Source organism: Acomys minous, assembly GCF_964271855.1.
Source record: "Acomys minous genome assembly, chromosome: 14".
Taxonomy (NCBI): domain Eukaryota; kingdom Metazoa; phylum Chordata; class Mammalia; order Rodentia; family Muridae; genus Acomys; species Acomys minous.
Window position 1 is genome coordinate 65,984,254 of NC_140496.1, and position 21,866 is coordinate 66,006,119.

A 21,866-nucleotide genomic window follows, 5' to 3' on the forward strand; every position below is an offset into this window, starting at 1 on the left:
GTTGCCTGCGGGTGCCCTTCAAGCTAAGCTCCTACAGTGTAAACAGGAACCAGAAGGAGTCTCTTCTGCAGCATCCCCCCAGCTCTGATGCCAGTTGGGAGAGAACGTGTGGCACAGTCAGCTCCAAGTCACAATGCAGGGCCATGAAGGTCAGACTTGGAGCCAATACACACAGGGGTGCATACACAAGTTATGCACACATAACTGTGCATACACAGCTTGGTACAAAGCGGGATGGAGATGGCCAGCAAAGTGGGGTAAGAAAAGCAGTAAGACTGGCTGCCTTACTGGTAATCCTGGGTATCTAGGACACTGGCAGCATCAAGGTTTCTAAGAGGGGACAAGAAGACAGGATTTCTCTTGCATTTGCTTAACATGCAGCATTTACTTTCATGTGTTGTTTAGGATGTTAAGCGGTGATGAGACGAAGTAAATGGCTCAGGAGCTGAGGGTAGTGTACCCTAGCACCTTGTCAGCCCAAGGGGAACAGACCTCTCTGGTCTCCAAGAGCACCTGCACATATACCATAATTAAAAACAAATTGAAGACTGGTGGGGCTACAGATACTTAAAAGATCAATAAAAGCTATCAATTTCCTTAGGAATGATCTGCCTGCCTCTGGTGTCCCAGTGCTGGGATTAAAGGCATGCACCACTATGCCCAGCTCTGTATTAAACCTCTGTTAGAGAGAGCACTCTTTCAGTTTCCCCCAGGTCCCAAGAAATGATCAATGAATCTTCCAGGGCCAACTCATTCCCATAGTCATGGGAAGACTCCCTCCAAGTAAAACAGGCATACGTGTACACCCACCAAAGGCATCCTTTGAAAACACTTGCCATGAGATTCAGCTGTTAATTTTCATCTCACTTTTAAGTGTCCTAAAAGCTTTCCAGCCTGCCTACAACAAACCACTTAACACCTCAAAGATATGCTCAAAGGCAGACATTTGCCTACCAGGTAGCCCAGGGTTAGATTCCCCATCACTGCAAAAAACCAAACCAACCAAACAAAACCCTGGAACAGAACATAAACCTGGTTTAGTACAGCAACAGCATAGCCAGAGGGCAACCTGCAGGATTCTGCTCTCTATGTGGACTGCAGGGATCCGTCAGGTTGTCAGCACCCACTGAACTATCTGGCTGACCCTGTTTCTCTCATTTCTAGTTGTCTGTTAACAGATTAGCTGCTCAATTTGAAATATGACTAGACTTCTAAAAGTACAGCATTTTAACGTGCATTTCATTTAATGAAGTTTTTCTTAAAAGGAATCGTACAAATGTCTCTTCAAGTGGCCAAGGGGTTGAGACAAACCCTAACAGTATTATTGCTGTTAACCTTCATTCACTTTTTATCCCGATGAAACCTATCACTTTGGTCTTCTATTGTTTGTCCTAAAAAAAAGCCTTAAGACTTTCAATGGTATTAACATAGTGCAAATACTTTCAACAATCTCCTTGGATGTGGACAAAGCAAAAGAGGTCCCAATAAAAAGAGAAACTGTCATCAAGGTCTAGTAACCATCAGCATAGAACACCCACTTCCAATCTTCAAAAATTTAGGATTGTATAAGGGGCACAGGACAGTGCTGAAGTCAGCTCTCTCCTCCTAGCCCAGGGACGACCTCAGGTCTGGCTAGGCAGCAAGCACCTTTACAGGTTAAGCAAGGTTTTAAAAGTCGCTTTTGTTCAAGATATCCTCTACAGAAAACTACTGACATTTTGTCAGTCTCCAGTTTTTATTTTTTCGAGACAGGGTTTCTCTGTGTAGCCCTGGCTGTCCTGGACTTGCTTTGTAGACCAAGCTGGCCTCAAACTCAGAGACCCACTTACCGCTGCCTCTACAAATGCTGAGATTAAAGGTGTGTGCCCCAAGGCAGGCTTCAGTTGTTTAAAAAATGTTTTAACAAATGGGGGAAAGCCAACACCCAGGATAAAGGATTTAATCCAGTATTTATTCCACACTCATGATGGTTTTCTGAAATCAGAATACAAGTCATAAGAACAATCTATCAAATAATTTGCTGAAAGTCTTAAATAACGCAGCACTGCATTACTGTTAATACTTTTGTCCTAGATTAAGTTTAAAAACTCAAACAGCAATCTTCATTATCAATAAAAAAAGTTTTGAATTCTTAAAAAAAGGATACTATATCAAGCTGTTTCATAATTTAAGTATTCTCCATTTATAAAAAATGCTTTGGAAGCTTGAGGCTTGAATGCGTCTCTACATGTGCCCGCCCTCTCAATCACTTGTCAGTATAGGGTTGCTGCAATGATGGGGTTTACACATTTTCTTTAATATAGCACTTTTAAAATCTGAGAAAGAATCCAAGGTGGGAGGGGAAGCACATGTCAATTTTTTTTTTTAAAAGAAACTAAGTGAATAGATTTTAGGCATACTAACAGTGTCCCTTTGAGGTAGAATGCTAAAAGGACTTTTGATCAAATGACAGCCTAATTTAAACCTCTTATAAATTCTCTCTAACATTAACTGTGGAGAATATTAAGTATAACATATTAACAAGAGCTTCCAAGGTAATATACAGTGGACAAGAATGTTAACCCTACAACTGTTGCTTTCATGTATACTGAAAGCACATAATTCTCCTAAAACAAACATCCAAGCTCCATTCCCAAAGTCTTTAGCATTCTATTATGAAAAGCACAGCCATGCTAACTTCAGTACACAACCATAATCCCACACCTACAAAACAAAAATAGAATTAGTGGCAGTTTATTGCCTTATACAAATTTAACCAACATGGCAACCATGCCAAAGGAATTAAACATTTTCAGGACTTATGTACAGACTGTACATTTTAAAAACAAACAAAAATGCAAGAACAATCTATGTATCATGTGTCAACTCAACCAGGTGAAAACAATGTTTAAAGGGATTACAAAGGCACTTCCCTACACAAAAGAAATGAAAACACAGCCTACTGGGAGCTCAGAGTGCATAACTACTGCACAATTTCAACTTGGGGGGAAAAAAGCAGAATTTAATCAACATTTATAGGATTCAATGTGATCCAATGTTACAGCATCTTCACGCAGTCTCATCTTTGTCTTTTTCTTGGCTCTCTGCCTCTACACTCTGGCTCCTCTGATGATCCTGTCTGTCTGACTGGTCCTTGCTATCACCGTGATCTCTCTTGTGGGAACGGTCGTGGCTCCTGCTGCGCTTTCTAGACTTCTCTCTACTAGCGCTGTGTTCTCGTTTTCTCAGTTTTTCAACACTGCCAGTTCTTCCTTGGCTGCCACTTCTACTTCTTTTGTTTGACTTGTCTTTGCTCTCGTTTTTCTGTCTGCTTGACTTGTCTTTGCTCCTGCTCCTGCTCCGCTTCCCTGCATTTCTGCTTCTGCTCCTACTTCTGTGTTTCCTTTCTCTGCTTCTACTTCTGCTGTGCTTTTTCTTGGACTCTTTTTTATCATCTCGGTGTCGCCTATCCTCCTTGTCTTCTTTGTGTTTCTTCTCGTCTCCCTCCCCCCTACCTCTCTGCTCCTTGGAGCGCTCTCTTGATCTCTCCCTGTCCCTTTCTCGGTCACTGCCTCTCTCCTTATCGTAATCTCGGTCTCGTCTTCGACCCCTCTCATTTTCTTTCTCTCTTTCCCGATCCCTGTCTCTTCTCTCTCCTTTCCTCTCACGACTCCGACTGCGGCTTCTGTGCCTGTCCCTACTCCGGCTGCGCCGACGATCTAACCCCCTATCAATACTTCGGGATCTCCGCCTTTCTTTCTCTCTCTCTTTGGCTTCCCGCTCTAGTCGCTGGCGTTCTTTCTCTCTCTCTAACTCTCTGTCAAAACTAGAAGAGCCATGGCCATCCCGATGATGACTTCTACTTCTTGATCTTCTTGGAGACCTCCGTGGGCTCAGTGATCGTCTTGGAGATCTAAGAAAAGGGGAAAGGAAAAAATGGAATAAATTGACACTGTGAGAGTACTTGTAGCTCAGCAGAACACTTGTCTGGCATGTCCTTAGGACACTGGGGCTGACACTCAGCAATGAGCACTCCCTAACACTCAACACGCACAAAACCAACCAAACATACCAGAACATTTTCATCAGCTTACACACACAGCAAGAAGAATCAGGATGGGTGAAGCTGTGGCAGAGTGCTTGCATAGCGTGCACGTCAATGCTTAGCACCAGACACCTAACAATTTGTTCTCATTACAGATGCACAATTTTGCTGGAAGGAAAAAAAAAAATTTTTTTTTTTTTTTTGGTTTTTTTGTTTTTCGAGACAGGGTCTCTCTGTGTATCCTTGGCTGTCCTCACTTTGTAGATCAGGCTGGCCTCAGACTCACAGCGATCCGCCTGCCTCTGCCTCCCAAGTGCTGGGATTAAAGGCGCGCGCCACCACCGCCCAGCGAAAAAATAATTTTTTAAAGAGGAATGACAGATGGTGTGTCCATCATAACAACTTGGTGCTTTCCAAGATCACCAACTTTGTACAGACCATTTAAAAAATGTAACTGCTACATTACCTGGAACGCCTTCGCTCAACATGTCTGTCTATTTCCTCAATGCCTTCTTTTCCATCTTTCTTCATTTTCCTTGGCCGAGTTTTAATTTGCTGATCAATATTCTTCTGAACTGGAACTGGAATTCTTGGAAACAAAGTAGAAAACCACTCCAGTTTTGTAAGAAAAGAACGAAGCATCTCTCCAATGGTCATCACACAGCCTCCGCCAGCTTTCACATCTAGGTCCTAGGAAACATAAAAGATACCCAGGTGGTTAAAAAAAAATTCAACATATACGTCAACACTAAAAAAATAAAATTAAAAAAAATTTTTTTTACCATCTTTGGAATCAAGGTTAAAAAAAACTAACAGAAAAATTTCAATTTGTGCGCCCTTATCTGGTAATGAATGAATATTGGGGCTAACTGTATACATGCAGGTGAGAACAAACCCTGCAGCCTCTTGGGCATAAAGGGAACTAACTCACTCATTAACAAAAATAGGAAAAAGCCTCTAATATTGCTAAACTACATGGAACAAGTGGTTTAAAATTCCACCTCACATACCTACACCCGAGGACACATTTGCACACAGCACATCTCACACTGAAGCCTGGCTACCAGGGACTCCTCCTTTCAGACACCTCCTGTCTACAGGCTACTCTAACAGCTCAGTGTAAAATGAAGCCCTGCTAAAACTGGAAGCAATAGCAAACCAACTGCCATGAAGCAGTGAGGTTTCTAATTTAAAGTTATGTACAAAATAAATAAATGAACAAATAATTGGAAACGCATAATCCATGATGACCATTGTCTCTGAAAAGGGTCATTACCGCATGAAGGCCTTCTTGCTATGCCCTCTCACAGCTCAGGACATGTTAGTCAGCTATTGTCAGTCCCAAACCTATAGTGCAAGCACACAAGGAAAGTGAGATTTGTTATCTAAACAGAAAAACAAGAGCTAAAGGCAAAACTGCTTGCACTCACACACATTTAAGTGTTCAGATATACAGAATTTCCAAATATAATCGCTGCAGATATCTAAAGAAGAAAACATACGTTAGCTCAAATAGAGGACCTCAGGCTTGTAAACACAACAAAGAACAGATAAATAAGTTAGAAGCATTTAGAAACCCACTACAACAATTTAAAAAGTGGCATGCCTTTTTGAGGCACTTAAATCTGTCTTTAGGAGAAAAGTTTAACAAGCATGGTTTTTGCCTCAAATACTCTCTTGGTCTTTTGAATTAGTAAACAGGCAAAAACAGGGCAGGAAAATCACAATCACCATTGGGCGGGCTGGCCATGCTTGTAACCCTAGCACTAGGGAACTGAGACGGGACCAGCAGAAGAGGCCTTTCTCAGCTACTGAGGCCAACCTGAGTTACAGAAGACCTTGTCTCAAAAGTGTTGTTCCTCTATGTCTACATCAGTGATGTTTTGTTTGTTTGTTTTACAATGGGTTTATTATAAAAAAAAAATTGAGACATAGTCTCACTCCAGGTGAGTATGTAGACCAGCCTGGTCTGGAACTGAGCAGTCCGTCTGCCTCTGCCTCCTAAATTCTGGGATTAAAGGCGTGCTACCCTAAGCACCCGCGCCCCAATTTGTTTGAACTCACAGAAGCTTTACTCTATTTATAAAGTTCGAATCACAAATTAGTGACAAAGTAAATATAAAGATAATATAGCTCATATTTGGGTTTATGTTGATACTTTTCAATAGTCCTCAATACATATGTAAAATACAGGTATGATTTTAATCTAACTCTGGCCTTTGTTCATCATGCTTGAGACAGTGACCAGATTTAGACTCAAAATATGAAGTGGTAATTTAAGAAAAAGAACTGACCTTAATTTTGGGGGGGAGGGGCAGTGTTTGGATCAATCCCAGAGCCATATACTTGTGAATATAAGTTAAGTTTTTAAATTTTAAGCCTGGTTTTTTAAAAAACAAAGAAAGCTAGAATTAGCCAGGCTTGGTGGTAAATCCTGTTTGTAATCATAGCTACTCTGGAGGCTGAAACAGGAAGATTATAGGTTTGAGACTGACCTGGGCAACACTGAATATCTGGCTCAAAAGGAAAACAGAAAAGAATTATTTTTTCACCTTAGAAAAGTATAGTTGTTGGGCCATTTAAGCCAATCTCAACTCTTTCTAAGTCTGTACTTATAAGCAAATATAAACATTGCTACTTATAAAAGGTAACAAAAAACACAAAAGTATCAATTTAAAATGCCTTCAGTGATGGCAGCATGTGCCTTCTATCACCTTAGAAAGTGACTATCAGCTGTAGAAGTTAGGATCAACACAACTTTTCAAGGTATTAAGTCGTACTAACTCTTAAAACACTTAACAGAACTTAAAATTTTAACCCAACATAGAAGTCATCAAATCTTAGCAAAAGGATTACAATCCCCAAGTACGAATGAAATAAATGTACAGAAATTCTAAGACACAACCCTCTAACAAATAAAAGACCAAAAGTAGAGTAGTCAGAAGAAAGCGGATGATTACCCTTGCTGACATACCTCCTCATCATCAAGGAAGGACTCAAACCAGTCCCACAGATCTGTAGGAGGCTGTGTATACCTAAAATTATAAAATAAAAAGTTTTCACTATTAGTTCACTCATTTGAAAAAATGTAGATAAGCCAGACAATGGTGGCTCATGCCTTTAATCCCAGCACATAGGAGGCAGAAGCAAGGGGATCTCTGAGTTTGAGGCCAGGCTGGTCTACAAAGTGTTCTAGGACAGCCAGGGCCACAAAGAGACTCTCTTCAAAAAACAAAACAAACAAAACCCCTAAGAGCAGATAAGCACGGGCGCACCTTATATACATGAATCCGAGGGCTCTGATGTATGGAGAGTCTGTATGTGTTATGAGCCCCATCACTTGCTTTCGAGTTAACTTCAGGGTAAATAATTTGTAGAGCAGGCAAAAGGCTGTAGAAACAATGCCTCCTGTTCCAACACCTCGAACCTTTAAAGGGAACATAATTAATAAAAAACAATAAGCAGATACTTAATACCCATTTATTGATGCTGTTATCAATAACCATAAATTAGAATTAAAAATGGAGCATTAAAAACTAATACTTATCCTAAGCTGATCCATTGGAGTCTTGAATTTTACCTTTTTGAAAAATTCTAAGATCTGCCAATGAATGGTTATTTGAATATCTAATAACATTTAGCTTTCCTATAAACTTAGCAGACAGAAAAACTGGGAAAAAAATGCACGTACTTCTACTTACCCCTCCGCACATCCCCGTCTGGCCAGCTGTTTTCCTGCTTCCTTTCTCCCATGGCTCAACATGTGTGACCTGGAAATAAAAAAGAGGAAGACAACAAACATTCGGACTCTGAAGCTAAAGTAAGCTCAGTTCATCAGAGCACTTGCTCCCAAGTGCTGTGCCACTGTGCTTGCATCATCCACACCAGCCTGTACTCACACACTAAGTGCTCATCTTTGGGAAACTGCTCAGACAGAACACCAACAAAATTATGAGGACTTAACAAAACCCTATCATGTTTTCAAAGCAGATGGCTCAATAAACTAGCCTTATAGACAGGTCATATCTATGTGAAGGTCAGAAAACCACTTGCAACGAGTATTATTTGGCACTATTTTATCTTTTATAGTACTAAAAATACATTTTAACCCCACACTACTGATGTTGCTAAGGGCAGAAGAGTGCTTGCTTAAGGCCTGGGGTGGCGGGTAGGGAGGTGGGTACAAGACCGAGGTCAGAGATCCTCCTGCCTCCGCCTCTCAAGTGCTGGATTTCTACCACACCAACCTTGGACTTAGATCTGCCCGCCTCTGCCTCCCGAGCACTGGGATTACAGGTGTGCACCACAGTGCCTGGCTCTCTACCATTCCTTTATCAAGGGATTCCACTACCAAGCCCAGCTGATCAAGTTGTAAAGATTAAAATCACAAAGCTACAAGATCATTCTTGTACTTAATTTTCAGCCTAACTGCAAACCCAGAATATAAAATGTTAAAAAGGTAGGTGTGAAGTCATTAATATATACCAAATACAACCAATGGTTCCGTATCCTCGTCTCCACGGAAGGAAGTACCCTAACAGCCTCACCTAAAAATAGCAAAAAGCTAACACTAAGAGATAAGCCAAAAAGATTAGACCTGGTTTTGTTTCTTAAAACAAATAAACCCTACTCTTTATTTCTGACCACACATGGTAACACTTTATCCTTCAATTCAGTGACTTTACAGAAAAAAACAAAAAAAACTACTCAGTTCTTGGAGTTCTTTCCCGTTCCCAAGTCATGTCCCACCCAGCCCAGTGCTGAGGGTTGATCCTAGGGCCTTGTTCACGCTGGGTGAAGTGAAGGGGCACCGCACCACCGAAACACAACTCATTTCTGTTCCCAAAGGAGTGGATACAATGCAAAATTGGAAGCCTATACATTTCAAAGATTATTTGATCCAAAGAACTTTGTATGTTTTCAGTCGTGTTTTAGGATTTTACTTTTAATTATGCGTATGTGTGGATCTGATCTAGAATTGGGTACCCCCTGCCCAATGTGGATGGTGGAAAATGAACTTAGGTCCTCTGCAAGGGCAAACATGCTCATAATCCACGGGGCACCTCTACAATCTGCTGGGACTTTAGTTTTTAAGAATGAACAAACATACTTTCTGGTGGAGTAAGTTGTTTCAAAATATAGTATTTGAAATTAACTTGAAATATTACCCCTGTATTTTAAAACAGCCTGTCACAACGGTGCAGGGACCTAATTTTTCAAAGTTAACCGCATACATAATAAGCTCATTATTATTCACCATACTATATCCACATTGAAAAGGCCTTACCTTTTAAAAGCTAGTTTCAAAAACTATTTCATAGTATCAGTTACACCTACTTAACAAGCTTTCGTAAAAGAACACCAAGAGTATTTGTGTACTCTATATAGCCAAAGTTAAGGGTTTTTTTGTTTTTTTAATAAAAAGTATCTCAAAAACCTATCATTAACCTAAACATATAACTAGGAAAAAAATAGGTAAAATATACAGAGAATTTCTTTTGGTTAACATCTCCACATGTATGTTTAAATGACAGAAAATATCTTTTTTGGTCTGTCTCAAGTTTGTAAGTGTCAAGACAAGAAAAATGATTTGCATCTTATTTTATATGCTCTAGAGAAAATGCTTGAAGGCATTAAGACTTTAAACACTCATTAAAATATTAATTAACTTCGGAGGCCTGGAAGGTACTTTTTAAACTACCTAATTTGCAGAAAGTGGAGAATCTACTTAGTGAGACCAAAAATCAATGGCCCAAAACCAAACCAAAAAAATAAAAAACCCAAAAACACTAATTAGCCATTCATTTAACCAGGGGAAATGCATTTATGGCGATTGAGCATGATTAATAGTGCATACCTCTACCTGCGACCCTGGGCTGCTCCGAGCCTCGCTGCAAGACTGAGTCAATCCTGCTAACGAAACAAGAACTGAGACGCAAGTGCAGTGAGGAGGCGCCAGGTGAGCTCCCCAGCACAGCCAAGCCAGCACCGACCCTGCCGCAGAAGCCCAGGGCCCAGATACTTCTAACTATGCCCAAATGCACAGGTGGCTGAGACCTCCGACTCCTGACTTCCTGCTGGGAAAAATTTCCAGGCCTTCTGTACAGCTCTTCGCGTTGGCACACACCACGCCACCCTCAACCCTCCCACCCCACCTGACAACCCTCACACTGACCAATTTCTCTCTGGAGTGGAGAGCTAACGAAGAACACGAGGCCGACACTGATAAAGCAATTACTTGGGGGAATTCCGCTGGCCCGAGGGGCAGCGTTAGAAGCACCAAATTAGTGCTCAGTCGACACAGGTTTAAAAAAAAAAAAAAAAAGGAGTCATTTTTTAAAACGTTGAACTTGGACAGGCTTCTGGTATTACTTTTCTCCTCTCCCCTAGCCTTTTTTTACCCAACCGCTCCCTAGGGATGGGTAGGTTAAAGATCGACTGTGGCGGGCTCGCCGGGCTCTTAAAAAAATAATAAGAGAGAGAGAGAGAGAGAAAAAAAAAAAAAGAAAGAAAAGCCAAACCTGAAAAGGAAAGAGGGTGGCCCTGACCCAACCCGTCCCAAACCAGCCACGAGCCTCATTTCTCCCTCCGCCAACTTTCCCCCTCCCCCAAATCCTCAAGTCTCGGGAGGGAGGGAGGGAGGGAGGGAAGGGGGAGGCAAGAGGGGGGCGCTTCCACCGGTTTCCGACAACCCGCTCGGGCAAACTTACCCCCTTATCCGAGGCCTAGAGGATGCGTACCTTTAAGAAGATCTCGTCCACCACCTCGTGGTAGGTCTTGAGCTCGTAGAGCTGCACTTTGAAGTAAGGCGACGACAGGATGTTGGTGAGGATCATGGGGTTGAGGTTCATGGTCTTCTCGTTGCCCCACAGAGGCAGCACGTTGCCCTGCTTGCCCGACACCGCCGGCTTGGTGGCGCCGCCGCCGCCATATTGCTGCTGCTGCTGGGCCACGGCCGCGGCCGCCTGGTGCTGCGGTTGCGAGTTGCCTGTCAGCGCGGGGCTGTTGTTAGCCATGTTGCCGCGGCAGGAAGGAGGGCGGGAGGAGGGGGGGGCGCCCAAGCTCGATCGCGCTCTTCGGGACAACGGTCCCGGACCTACTCCATGGAAGGCCGCCGGGGCAGGAAGCCCGCCGCGTTGTGCCCCAGCCGAGCGAGGGATTGCAACTGGGACGCCGACACACGGACTCCCGGGCCCGGGACGGAGACCAAACGCGGGCGACGAGAACTCCGAGCGCAACGTAGAGCGGACAGCCAAGGAGCGCGATCTCTTCCGCCAACTGCCCCTGGGAACAAGATGGCGGGCCCAGCGGAAGTGACGCCCCACGCCCCGGACGTTCGAGCGAATCCCGTGGCCAATCAGAGACGCCCGTGTGGGCAGGAGATTCCGCTTCCTGGTTGCGCGAGGTCGTTGCGTGCTGGGTCGGCTGCGGTGGTCTGTGTGCCAGCTTGTCGGGCTTTCTCTTGGGAATTTGGTCCTTGCGGGAAGGGAATTTAAACACAGTCGCTGTATTTTAGAGTTTGCATCGGTGGCTTGATTTTTCTCCAGGCAAGAAGGGGGTCTCGTGGCCCTGATGTTCTTGGCGAATGCGTGACTCTGACTCCTTCCGAGTATGCGAGGTCTCAAGAGTTAATTTTGTTAGGTTTCTCCGTTAGACTCTGATAAGGAGTCCTTGAGGCTTTCGTAGAGATATGTCCAACCGAAAGTCTTAGCCTCAATTTTTTTTTCCACCTAAGATTATGATAACATTTTAACTGGGTTGTGAGCATTAAATAAAGTACTCTCAGCTGAGTGTGATGGCGCCCGCTTTAATCCCAGTGCTGGGGAAGAAGGGACAGCCGGATCTGAGTCCGAAGCCACCTGGTCTACGTAGTTCCAGACCAGCCATGGCACCCATAGAGACCTACTCTCAAAAGAATACAAAAAAAGTAGCAGCAGCTACCCTACCTGAAATGCTTCCAAAGAATCAAGTATAACTCCTATATTCTTAGATAGGGTCCCTCACTATAGCTGAGGCTAGCATGTAGCCCAGGCTGGCCTCAAAACTCAAGGCAGTCTTTCTGCCTCAGCCTTCAAAATACTGGGCTTTGAGTCATGAGCCACCACATGGAGTGAGGCAGTTCTATAATACAGCTGCGCTGGCCTAGGCCCCAGGTAAGGGAATGGGGAGTGGAGGAGATGGAGAGATGGCGTAAAGGGAATCACAAGTGTCAGTTCTCAAAGGCTGCTGATAATTTAAGATTGTTAGGGCTTGAGAGTTAAGAGACTGCGGGAGGGCCCTGACATATCCACAATTGGAATTCGAGCGGGCATTGCATTGGCAGAGAATAGCCTAAGCACTGAAGCCAAAATCAAGCTTAGTAAATGGTAAATAGTACGGTTGGCAAGAGGCTAAGAGATATGCTTCTGTGGAAGCAGTGACAATAAAATGCCTGCAGTGTCATAATGAAACATTAGGAATTTAATAATGCTTAAACCAAGGGTTACCCACCCATCCTTGTAATGTGTGTGTTTAAATCAGGCTAGGCTGGTTTTGGTGGCCATATCGGTAATGCCAGCATTCAGGAGTCTGAGGCAGGACAATCAAGAGGCCAAGACTAGTCTGGACTGTATAATAGCAACTCAACTTAAAAAAAAAAAATCAGGCTATTGGTATAGTTCAATGATAGACATGTTAAGCATATGCAAAGTCAGTTTAATCCCAACACATATGTATGCACCTGTGCACACTCATGCACATACACACTCGGGCTTGGGGGGTGTACCTCAGAGGTAGCGCCTTTGTTTATTAGTAAGCAAGAGTTTTAGCCCCACCCACTGGGAAAAGAAAGTAGTTCATATATATCATTTTACCCATGACCTTAATGTCTACTTTGTATTACTTACGCGGATATTTCTGGCCAGAATAATTCTATCAGTGTCCCTCTGCTCCTGGCTGCCACAGGTCAGCGGCTTCCTCCTCCACCAACTCACCTGAGTGCCATCCAAATCGCCAAAATCCAAAGGCGTTTTGTTACCCTATTTAATTCCTGATTGTGTTGCATCTTATCATGTATTCTTTCCTGGAAACTTTGGGGTAAGGAAGTTTCAGGGCAGAAGACCTTAGTTTTAGCAGCACATACACAGGAGACAGAAGACAGAACGCTGGTGGAATGTGCAGTGAGTTGAAGCGAGCGACTAAGGGCTCCTTGCTGAAGTATCCAGGTTCTCGGGTCCCACTGCAAAGAATTTGGCCAGGGACGTGTGGTTAAAACAGAAATAGAATATTAGAAAGGGAAAGCCCTCTTAATGGGAGTGACTAGTGAGCTGAGGCAAAGGATTCAATTTGCTGGGCCATGGGCCAGAGGGACACTTTATAAGATGTTACATACCCGCCTCTCTCAGGTTTGTATGGGGGAGGCTTTGGTTGGACACCCTCCTTTTGCTATTCCCCAGGTGGGGAAGGGAAGGGTTTCCAGTCTTTGCCAACTGGCAGCCCTGTTGCTGCAGTTTCTTCCTCCTCCTCCTCTCCTCCTTCCGCTTTCTTTTTTCTTGGTTTTTCAACAGCCCTGGCTGTCCTGAAACTCACTCTGTAGACCAGGCTGGACACTTGCCTCTGTGTCCCTAGTGCTGAGAATAAAGGTGTGCACCACCACCAGTACCTGGCTGACTCCTGCTTTCTGTAAGCAAACCATCATGTTTCTCTTTTATTTTTGGTTTGGGATGGGGCAACTTCCCCTTATATAGCCCAGGTTAGTCTCAGAATTCCTATGCAGGGTTGGATGTGGTGCGTACACACACACTTGGGAGGCAGAGGCAGGTGGATCTCTGTGAGTTCAAGGCCAGCCTGATCTACAAAGTGAGTTCCAGGACAGCCAAGGTTCTTACACAAAGAACCCTGTCCTGAAGAAAACTAACCAAAAAATAAACAAACAGATAATAAAATTACCACGCAGCATGAATAACCTTGAACTCCTGATCTTCCTGTTTTTACCTCCTGAATGCCTGTGCCTGGCTAATTAATTTTCTTCTCTCTTCATCCTTCTTTTCCTCCTCTTCTCTCCTTTTTCTTTGTTATTAGTTTTGTGTGTGGGTGAAATTTGAGGACCATTTTATTAGAGTTGGAGAGAGAAAAACAATCGGGAAGGCAAACTGGAAATCCCAGTGGCTGCTGGGAGGAGGAAGGCAGAGAGAAAAAGCCATGCCTTTCACATTAGACATAGGCCAACCAGCAACTGCAGAAAGGGGATGTTGGGGGAGGTTATGGGTAACAGGGATGGGGTGGGGAAGGCTTTAGAGAAACAGTGAGAAAGTACACAGTGTCAAGGAAAGCATGCTTAGGCCTTCGCTGATATCCTGAAAAAGAAGAAAAAAAAAGTTATTTTGCTTTTTAAGTTAGAAGTCAGAAAAAGCAAGCTATGAAGATCTATCTGCAAGCAACTTCCCTGTTACTTTTTAAAATCACAATTAACTTTTTTTTTTCAAGACAGGGTTTCTCTGTGTAGCCTTGGCTATCCTGGACTCGATTTGTATACCATGCTGACCTAGAACTCACAGCGATCCACCTGCCTCTGTCTCCCGAGTGCTGGGATTAAAGGCGTGCGCCACCACTCCTGGCCAACATTTAACATTTTAATTTATTCTATATTCAGCCTTATGTGTTTATTTATTAGAGGTTTTCCCCCAGGGGACTGGGGACAGGATCTCACTTTATAACTGTCTGGCCTCAACATTGCTCTGTAGACCAGGCTGATTTCAAACTAGAAGATCCTCTTGCCTCTGCCTCCCAAGTGTTGGGATCAAAGGCATCTATCTGCCTTTGTGCTCATCATGGATATAGAATAATTTGTTTGTTTGTTTTGAGACTACGTCTATGTACCCCTTGCTTGCCTAAAATTCACAGAAATCTGCCTGCCCCTGCCTTTAGAGGCATGTGCCACTAACCCTGGCTCTTACTCATTTAACTTTATTTTATTTTATTTTATTTTGTTTTGTTTTGTTTTGGTTTTGGTTTTTCAAGACAGGGTTTCTCTGTGTATCCTTGACTGTCCTGGACTCACTTTGTAGTCTAGACTGGCCTCTAACTCACAGCGATCCACCTCCCTCTGCCTCCCAAATGCTGGGATTAAAGGCGTGCACCACCACGCCCTCATTTAACTTTAATTCCCGTGAGGAGTATGAGTGTTTTGTTTGTTTCCAGACAGACTTTACCTATGCTTGGTTGCCCACACTGGCTCCAACTCCCTGGCTGAAGGGATCTGAATGCTAGGGTTACAAACGCCCAGCCGGGAATCTAAATTCTGATACAAGACAATGTTTGGCCAAGGACATTTTTATGCGAGGCTTCCAATCAGGTAGCAGGGCCAAGGCTACAGATGGAAGTGATCTACCCAGCAGATGGGTCATGGATTTGTTGATACCAGATTTATTTTAAGCTTTTGGAGAGAAAAAGAATATTGTGGGGTCAGAGCTCAAGTATTTGGCAAAATCACACATAACTGCCATAACGTTTTACACTCTGGGCTAACCGGCACAGGCTGTGCGGGTGGTTATCACATGAGGGGCCAGGTGAACTTAGGTGATGGGCTCCACATCCTTTTAGCTTACTTGCTAATAACTGTTTCTGCTGTAAGGCAAAGCCAGGGATTGAGCAGCCCTGAGCGGTTCCTCTCTGTACTGCCATTCCCTCTTTTAACTGAAAGTCTCTAACTTGGTGCTGCTGGCGGAGAATCTCTCTATGGCCATGGCATACACTGATTGATCAGCCTGCCAGTGCCCTTCCATACCCTCTTAGGAATTTGGGGTGGGGACAACAGAGAGAGAGAGACAGAGAGAGAGATCAAGGTGTTAGCACTAGGCACTGATGCTGAAGGAGTGGGGTGCAGAAAAGGAACCTCATGGATTCACCCAGGTTCATGCTTCTGGGGAGGGGTAACCTAAGTTGTATCAGCGCTGCAGAGAGAAGTTCTCAAGTAGGTGTGTTAGATACAAGAAACTTAGCCAGAAGGTGGGGGTGGGGCTGCTGGCAGCACTTGGAGGTCCAGGATAGTCAGGGCTGCACGCGAAACCCTGTCTCAAAAACAAACAACAAAAAGGGGTTGGGTCGGGGGTCAGGAGATGACCAAACTTGGACATGAGGCCCAATGACAGAATGCTTGCTTAGCTTTGCTTGCCCTTCATACACAAACAAAAGTCAACAGGCTGATTATAGCGGAGAGAGTACTGTAGTTTTCATTGGAAACCTGTAAAAGAGCTAATCTTCTGGCCAAATGTCAGTGTTATAATGCTAGTACATTACATCTTTTGGAACTACGTAAATGTTTGAGATGGGGTGGTGCTGTGTTGCCTGAGTTCGTCTCTAACACCGGGACTTGGTGATTCTCTCTTATATGTGTGGTACTGAGGGTGAAACCCAGGGTTTTGTTCATGCTAGGTAAGCATCAAAGCACTGAGCTACATCTTTAGTTCTACTCCTGTAGCTTTCTCTTTTTTAATTTGTATGTATATATGTGTGTATGTGCCCATGTGTTCTCTCCTTCCACTGTGCAAGGCTCAAACTCAGCTGGTTTGATGGCGACCACCTTTACCTACTGAGCTATCTTACTGGCTTGCTTTCTTTCCTCCTCCTCTTCCTCTTCTTCCTCCCTCTCCCCCCCTTCTCCTCCTCCTCTTTTTCTTATCAGTACCCTGATTCTTTTGCCTTTTCCTCCAACGTGCTGGGGTTATAGGCAAGTGTATAGGACTATCTGAGCTACAGGACTGCCATCTGCAGGAGTTTGGCTGGCCTGCTCAGAAAAGATCATAGCTGGGTTTGCTGACTATTGACATGTTCTCATAGAAAGAGGGGACAGGAAGGGCCTAGGACCCCCACCAGAGCACCCAGAAACTCATCCTAAGTCGTTATATATACTTCTGCTCTAGTTGCATGTCACCTTGGGGTTTGGAGGGAGAGATACAGTACTACACACGTGGAGGAGGACTGGGGGGGGGTCCATCTAGTCAGCATGGAGGAGGACTGGGCGGGGGGGGGGTCCATCTAGTCAGCATGGAGGAGGACTGGCGGGGGGGGGGGGTCCATCTAGTCAGCATGGAGTGTCCTCACTCATTTTCTTAGGTACTGTCCTATTGCTGTGAAGAGACACCATCATGACCAAGGCAACCCTGAGTTCCACTCCCTGGTGTTTAAGCATTCAATTGTATGTGCCCGAGGGGGGAGGGGAAGCATTCTCCTTCAAACCACCGCCTTCCACAACATGGCCTCATAGGCTCGCGGCCCTACCATAATGCAGCAGGCGTTTAGTCCAACTTCAGTTTAGCCTCAGGTCGATCTTCAGGACAAGGGCAAAAGCAGCCACATTCTTTGCCAGAATGTCACAAGAATGGTCTCTGGGCCACTTGTTAACATTCTTCCCCTATGAAACCTCTTGAGCCAGGCCTTTCCATTTTACATTGTTCTCGGCACCACCGTCTGCCCTGCTCCTACTGGTGTGGCCCATTAAGTCCACTTAAAGCTTTCAGCTGCCTTCCTGATCCAAAGTCCACATTCTGTGAACAGGCAGCACGGTCAGGCCTGTCACAGCAACACCCTGCTCCCTGGTGCTAATTCTGTCTTAGACACCCGTTCTATTGCTGTGAAGAGACTGCATGGCCAAGAGAAGTCTTAACAAAGAAAGGATTAAACTGGGGGGCTGGCTTCCGGCTTCAGAGCTTTAGTCCTTTACCATCACGGCAGGGAGCATGGTACTGGAGGAGTGGCCTGAGAGCTGCACACTAACCCGCAGGCAAGAGAGAGAACAGTGGGCTTGGCATGCACTAAACAGTGTAGCTTGGGCTTTTTTTGCCCCCTCTGTGTAGCCCTGGCTGTCCTGGACTCGCTTTGTAGACCAGCCTGGCCTCCAACACACAGAGATCTGCCTGCCTCTGCCTCCCTGAGTGCTAGGATGACAGGCCACTGTGCCTGGCTGTAGCATGGACTTTTGAAACATTAAAGCCCCCCCCCACCCTCCCCACCCCCACTCCCACACTGCCTCCAACAAGGCCACAGCACCTAATTTCTCCACTCCTATCAAAGACTTCCACTCTCTGGTGACAGACCTTTCTCCTTCCGAGCACCAGATCCATGCTGGGTGCAGGACTCTGGCCTAAGGTCTTCCATGTTTCTGCCCATAAGCCTCAGCCACTGCTCTCTGTAAGTCAGCTAGGGTGAACTTTGCTCTGTAAATTCCCCAGAGATGGAATTATGTTTTGATTTGTCATTGGGCCGATAGGAGGGGGGGCAAACATTGTTTATGTTTCCCCCAGGGAAGAAATTTTAGCAACACTTGGCAGGATGTGATAAAACGGAGGATAAATTCAGGAAGAACAATGGTGCTGCCTTGATACGGGGAACGGGACAGGCAACTGAAGCCTACTGGTGGGGTGTTCGCAGAGGAAATTTTGACACGGCTTTCTCTCCCTGTGTGGCATGGGGTAGTGTGCTTTCTGACAGAAGTGGCAGTGACATGGGGAATGGAGAAGGCAGTGAGATAGAAAACCAAGGTGAGGGGATGCCTGCTGGGGATGCCAGTCTTCTGGGTGGTAAGGGGTGATGTGCCTCTCTGACGGGTGGGATTAGGCAAGGGAGGGAGTATGGAGAGGTTTTGAGAACAGCAGACACTACAGCACTGGAGAGGAGGGTAGGGTAGACGCATCCGCAGGCGGCCGCACAGGCAGCCTGGTTGCTGCTCTGGATGCTGAGAGCTTTCTGAAGCCTGGGCGGTGGGAGGGAGGGAGGGAGCAGCTATGAGGGAGGAACTGCAGCAAAGGAGACGCACACAGCTGGTTTCCTTTGTTGTGCTCCAATCTACTGCGCACATTGGATAAAGGGAGGGGTGGTGGTGGTGTTAGCGTGGCACTTCTCACAACTAGGAAACTGAAGGGTACAGGAAACCCAAATTATATTTATCCTAAACAGCCCTTCCTGGAACCCCAAAACCTGGAATACTTGATGTCGACTTTCACTGGCCTCTGCAGATCTAGCTGGAAGACTTGGGATTTGAAAACATTGAAGAATGGGCGGGACTACAGTCTGATGCTGCAGACAACTTTACTTCTGTTTCAGTGCACTTTTATACATGAATGAGACAAGAAAAGCAATGATCCAAGGAAGGTTGTTTGAGTCCAGAAAACCATGTAAAGAAACGCCAGTAAGCACATACTAAGTATTAACAGAGCAGCCCTTTTCCAGACCTTTCTCAGGACAGGACAATTTAAACAATTGCCTGGCACATACTATGGATTATATCTGGGAAAGCACGACAGCAAGCCGTATCCAGGTTCAGGGTACACTGAGGACAGAGCAAGCCGTATCCAGGTTCAGGGTACACTGAGGACAGAGCTTAGCATATCCTTTCACAAGACTGGGGTCGACAGCTATGCTCCAACAGGAATAAGCATGTCTTAGAAATGTAAACATGTGCCACAAGAGGCATTGAACCACATTCAAGAACAATCCAGGGAACAAAATGCCCTTGAGGCAAAGGGTTTTTTTCTTTTTTCTTTTCTTTTCTGTAGACTCAATTTTCTTAACCAAAATATTTTATTAACAACTTATTGACTGAGCCTACGTCAATTATAACCCGATTAACCAAAACAGTAGGAAATGAGGATTAATTGACACAACAACAAAACCTTAAGGATATCAGTCCCGAGGAACGATTCTCCGGTCAGGAGCCGTAGGATTTCTTCCACTGGAACCGGGGGTAACCAGACCCCAGAGCCTCAGCAGGAGCCGGAGCTCTGAAGCTTTCCCTCAGCGGTTTTCTCTAGGAGCATCTTGAAGGGCAGCGATGAACAACCAAATCTATCCCAAGTCTCCATCCGCACCGCCGCCAGTTCTGGGCTCATTTATATATTTCCTCCCAGAGTCTGTTCACAGGATCTTTTTCATCTGGTAGCAATTAAGCTCCTGCACGAGGTGGTTGCTTTTCTAGTGAATTAACATCACCTGTTCTCTCACTAGACTGTTCCGATCCCACACTGGGATCCTAAAGAACAGGTTTCTCTCCTTCACTTTTCTTCCTTCCTTTTCTTTCTTTCTTTCTTTCTTTCTTTCTTTCTTTCTTTCTTTCTTTCTTTCTTTCTTTCTTTCTTTCTTGCGAGACACTCTCACTGCTCCCCAAGGCATTGTTCACCATGTATCATCCTTTTCACCGTGTTCTAACAGTGTGAGAAAAGCCAAGTAGGGGGGGAAAAAAAAAGAGTGAACTAGAGACATCAGGAAATACCCTTGGAGTTGGCTGTTGATATAGAGAAAAGGAAAGCTTGTGCTCAAGTCTGCAGCTATGGATCTTGTGTGCTTCGTGATAGAAGTTGCTGGCAAGATACGTCAGCTCTTGCTGCAGCGGTGGCATGAGCAGTTATGGACAGAACCAACTTCTTGTGTGGACACTGGACCCACTCCACCAGGGGGGAATTCACATACGGCACTGGGAACTTAGACAAAACCTGTGACCAGCAAAGTCGTAGGCTCCGGGGGAGAAGCAACTGCTTTTGCTTTTTCGGGTGGTGCACCTGCTAAGGTTCTCCCCACTTCTGTGTTAATAATCATAGATTATTTCTGCAGTCAGTGTCAATTCCAATATTTACTCTATTTCCCACTTTGTTCCCTTAAGAGGAATTACCCCAGACTCACCCACAATATGGCAGCTTTCCTCCTAATTGCCCAAACCTGCATGTGAACTTGTCCTGGGGAACGGAGGAAGGGCTCTTTTGGCTGAGCTATACTAAAACTGACATAGCCTGGGTTAACAGATGGGAAGTCTTTTAACAAACCTCCAGCTTCATACTGGCTTGCCCTGCAATTTCTTTCTGCACGAGGCCCTGAATCCCAGTATTGCCTGAGTGGAGAGTCCTACTGTGTGCAGTACAGGTCAGAGAGAGTGTGTGTATGCAGGGGAAGTAGAATGGAGCTTTGTCTCTGCCCTGGTCACTGCTGCCTCTCTAAGTGCTATGAGTGGCTGGCTGCAGGGCACTGCTGATGCTGACTACCTTATTTTAGCTCAGGCTTCCCAGTGTTAGGGGAAGATCCTTCACAAGATCTATTGGTGAAAGGTCTAGAGTTCTCAGGTTAGGACACTACCTTGCTGGTGGGAGCATCGTGCAGGGGTAGAGCGCTTGCTTACATGGAGGTTCTTGTATGGACAACTTGCTTTGATGAGCAAATGGTTCTAGACGTAGCATTCCCGGAATTCCCTGATGCTTACCAATTTGCTGTAATGATTCACAACATAATAATTACGGACAGACACAGTATACAGACGGGGACCAGGCAAGTGGAGAAAGGGCAAAGTCTGAGAGCATTTTAAATATAAAGCTCCCGTAAGATCAGTATGGAGCATCCTTCCCTTCCAGCACATGGATGTAATTATCAACCAGGAAAGCTCATGGCAGCAGACTTTCTAAGTTTTTCATTTTTTAATTTGTGTTTATTTAAAACAAGTGTTCCGAGTATTTCTGGCTTATTGTAGAGACCTAATTGGCCTCAAATTTGTTGCAAGTTTCTTGCCTGTTTTCTGAGTGCTGGGATTGCAGGCATGCAACACTATGCTAGACTGAGACTTTTCATTGTGGCTTATTAACTATGTACAACTGATTGAACCCAATTTCTAGAGCCTCTCTGTGGCCATTATTTACTCCATATTGTACAAACAGTTTTTTTCCCTCCTAGACTGTTCTCTGCTTTAAGGACTGCATCTTGTAAGCACCGTTTGAGTCTGTTGTAAGGATGGAGGGTAACTCTGGACCCTGGACATGTGAGTAGCACCATCTGTCTGGCACTATTCACATGATATAGATGAATAAATAGTTTATCCTTTGGGGTAGTA

General features: G+C 44.8%; 1 protein-coding gene across 4 annotated transcripts; it reads right to left on the reverse strand.

Moving 5' to 3' along the window:
• Positions 1 to 1,930: 1,930 nt before the first annotated feature.
• Positions 1,931 to 11,303, reverse strand: PRPF38B (pre-mRNA processing factor 38B). Of its 4 annotated transcripts, XM_084757256.1 has the most exons (7): positions 10,765 to 10,980; positions 9,882 to 9,934; positions 7,726 to 7,794; positions 7,300 to 7,451; positions 6,999 to 7,059; positions 4,491 to 4,714; positions 1,931 to 3,892 (listed from the first exon to the last, which is right to left on the reverse strand). In XM_084757256.1, exons 3-7 carry the CDS (start codon positions 7,735 to 7,737, stop codon positions 3,049 to 3,051), a joined length of 1,293 nt encoding a protein of 430 aa, XP_084613382.1. In that variant the 5' UTR covers positions 7,738 to 7,794; positions 9,882 to 9,934; positions 10,765 to 10,980; the 3' UTR covers positions 1,931 to 3,048. The 4 variants fall into 4 exon arrangements, with proteins under 4 accessions (XP_084613382.1, XP_084613380.1, XP_084613381.1 ...); XM_084757254.1 differs by lacking the exon at positions 9,882 to 9,934 and having other exon boundaries at positions 10,765 to 11,303; XM_084757255.1 differs by lacking the exons at positions 9,882 to 9,934; positions 10,765 to 10,980 and having other exon boundaries at positions 7,716 to 7,794.
• Between the last annotated feature and the right edge of the window lie 10,563 nt (positions 11,304 to 21,866).

What these genes read in the sequence shown, in the direction of transcription:
- PRPF38B (XM_084757254.1), bottom strand. Translation starts at nt 11,040, where the DNA reads ATGGCTAACAACAGCCCCGCGCTGACAGGCAACTCGCAACCGCAGCAC. An exon ending in TGGACGAGATCTTCTTAAAG is followed by an intron (nt 7,795 to 10,764) that starts GTACGCATCCTC and finishes TTTTATTTCCAG; the next exon opens with GTCACACATGTTGAGCCATG. An exon ending in CTCGGATTCATGTATATAAG is followed by an intron (nt 7,060 to 7,299) that starts GTGCGCCCGTGC and finishes TTATAATTTTAG; the next exon opens with GTATACACAGCCTCCTACAG.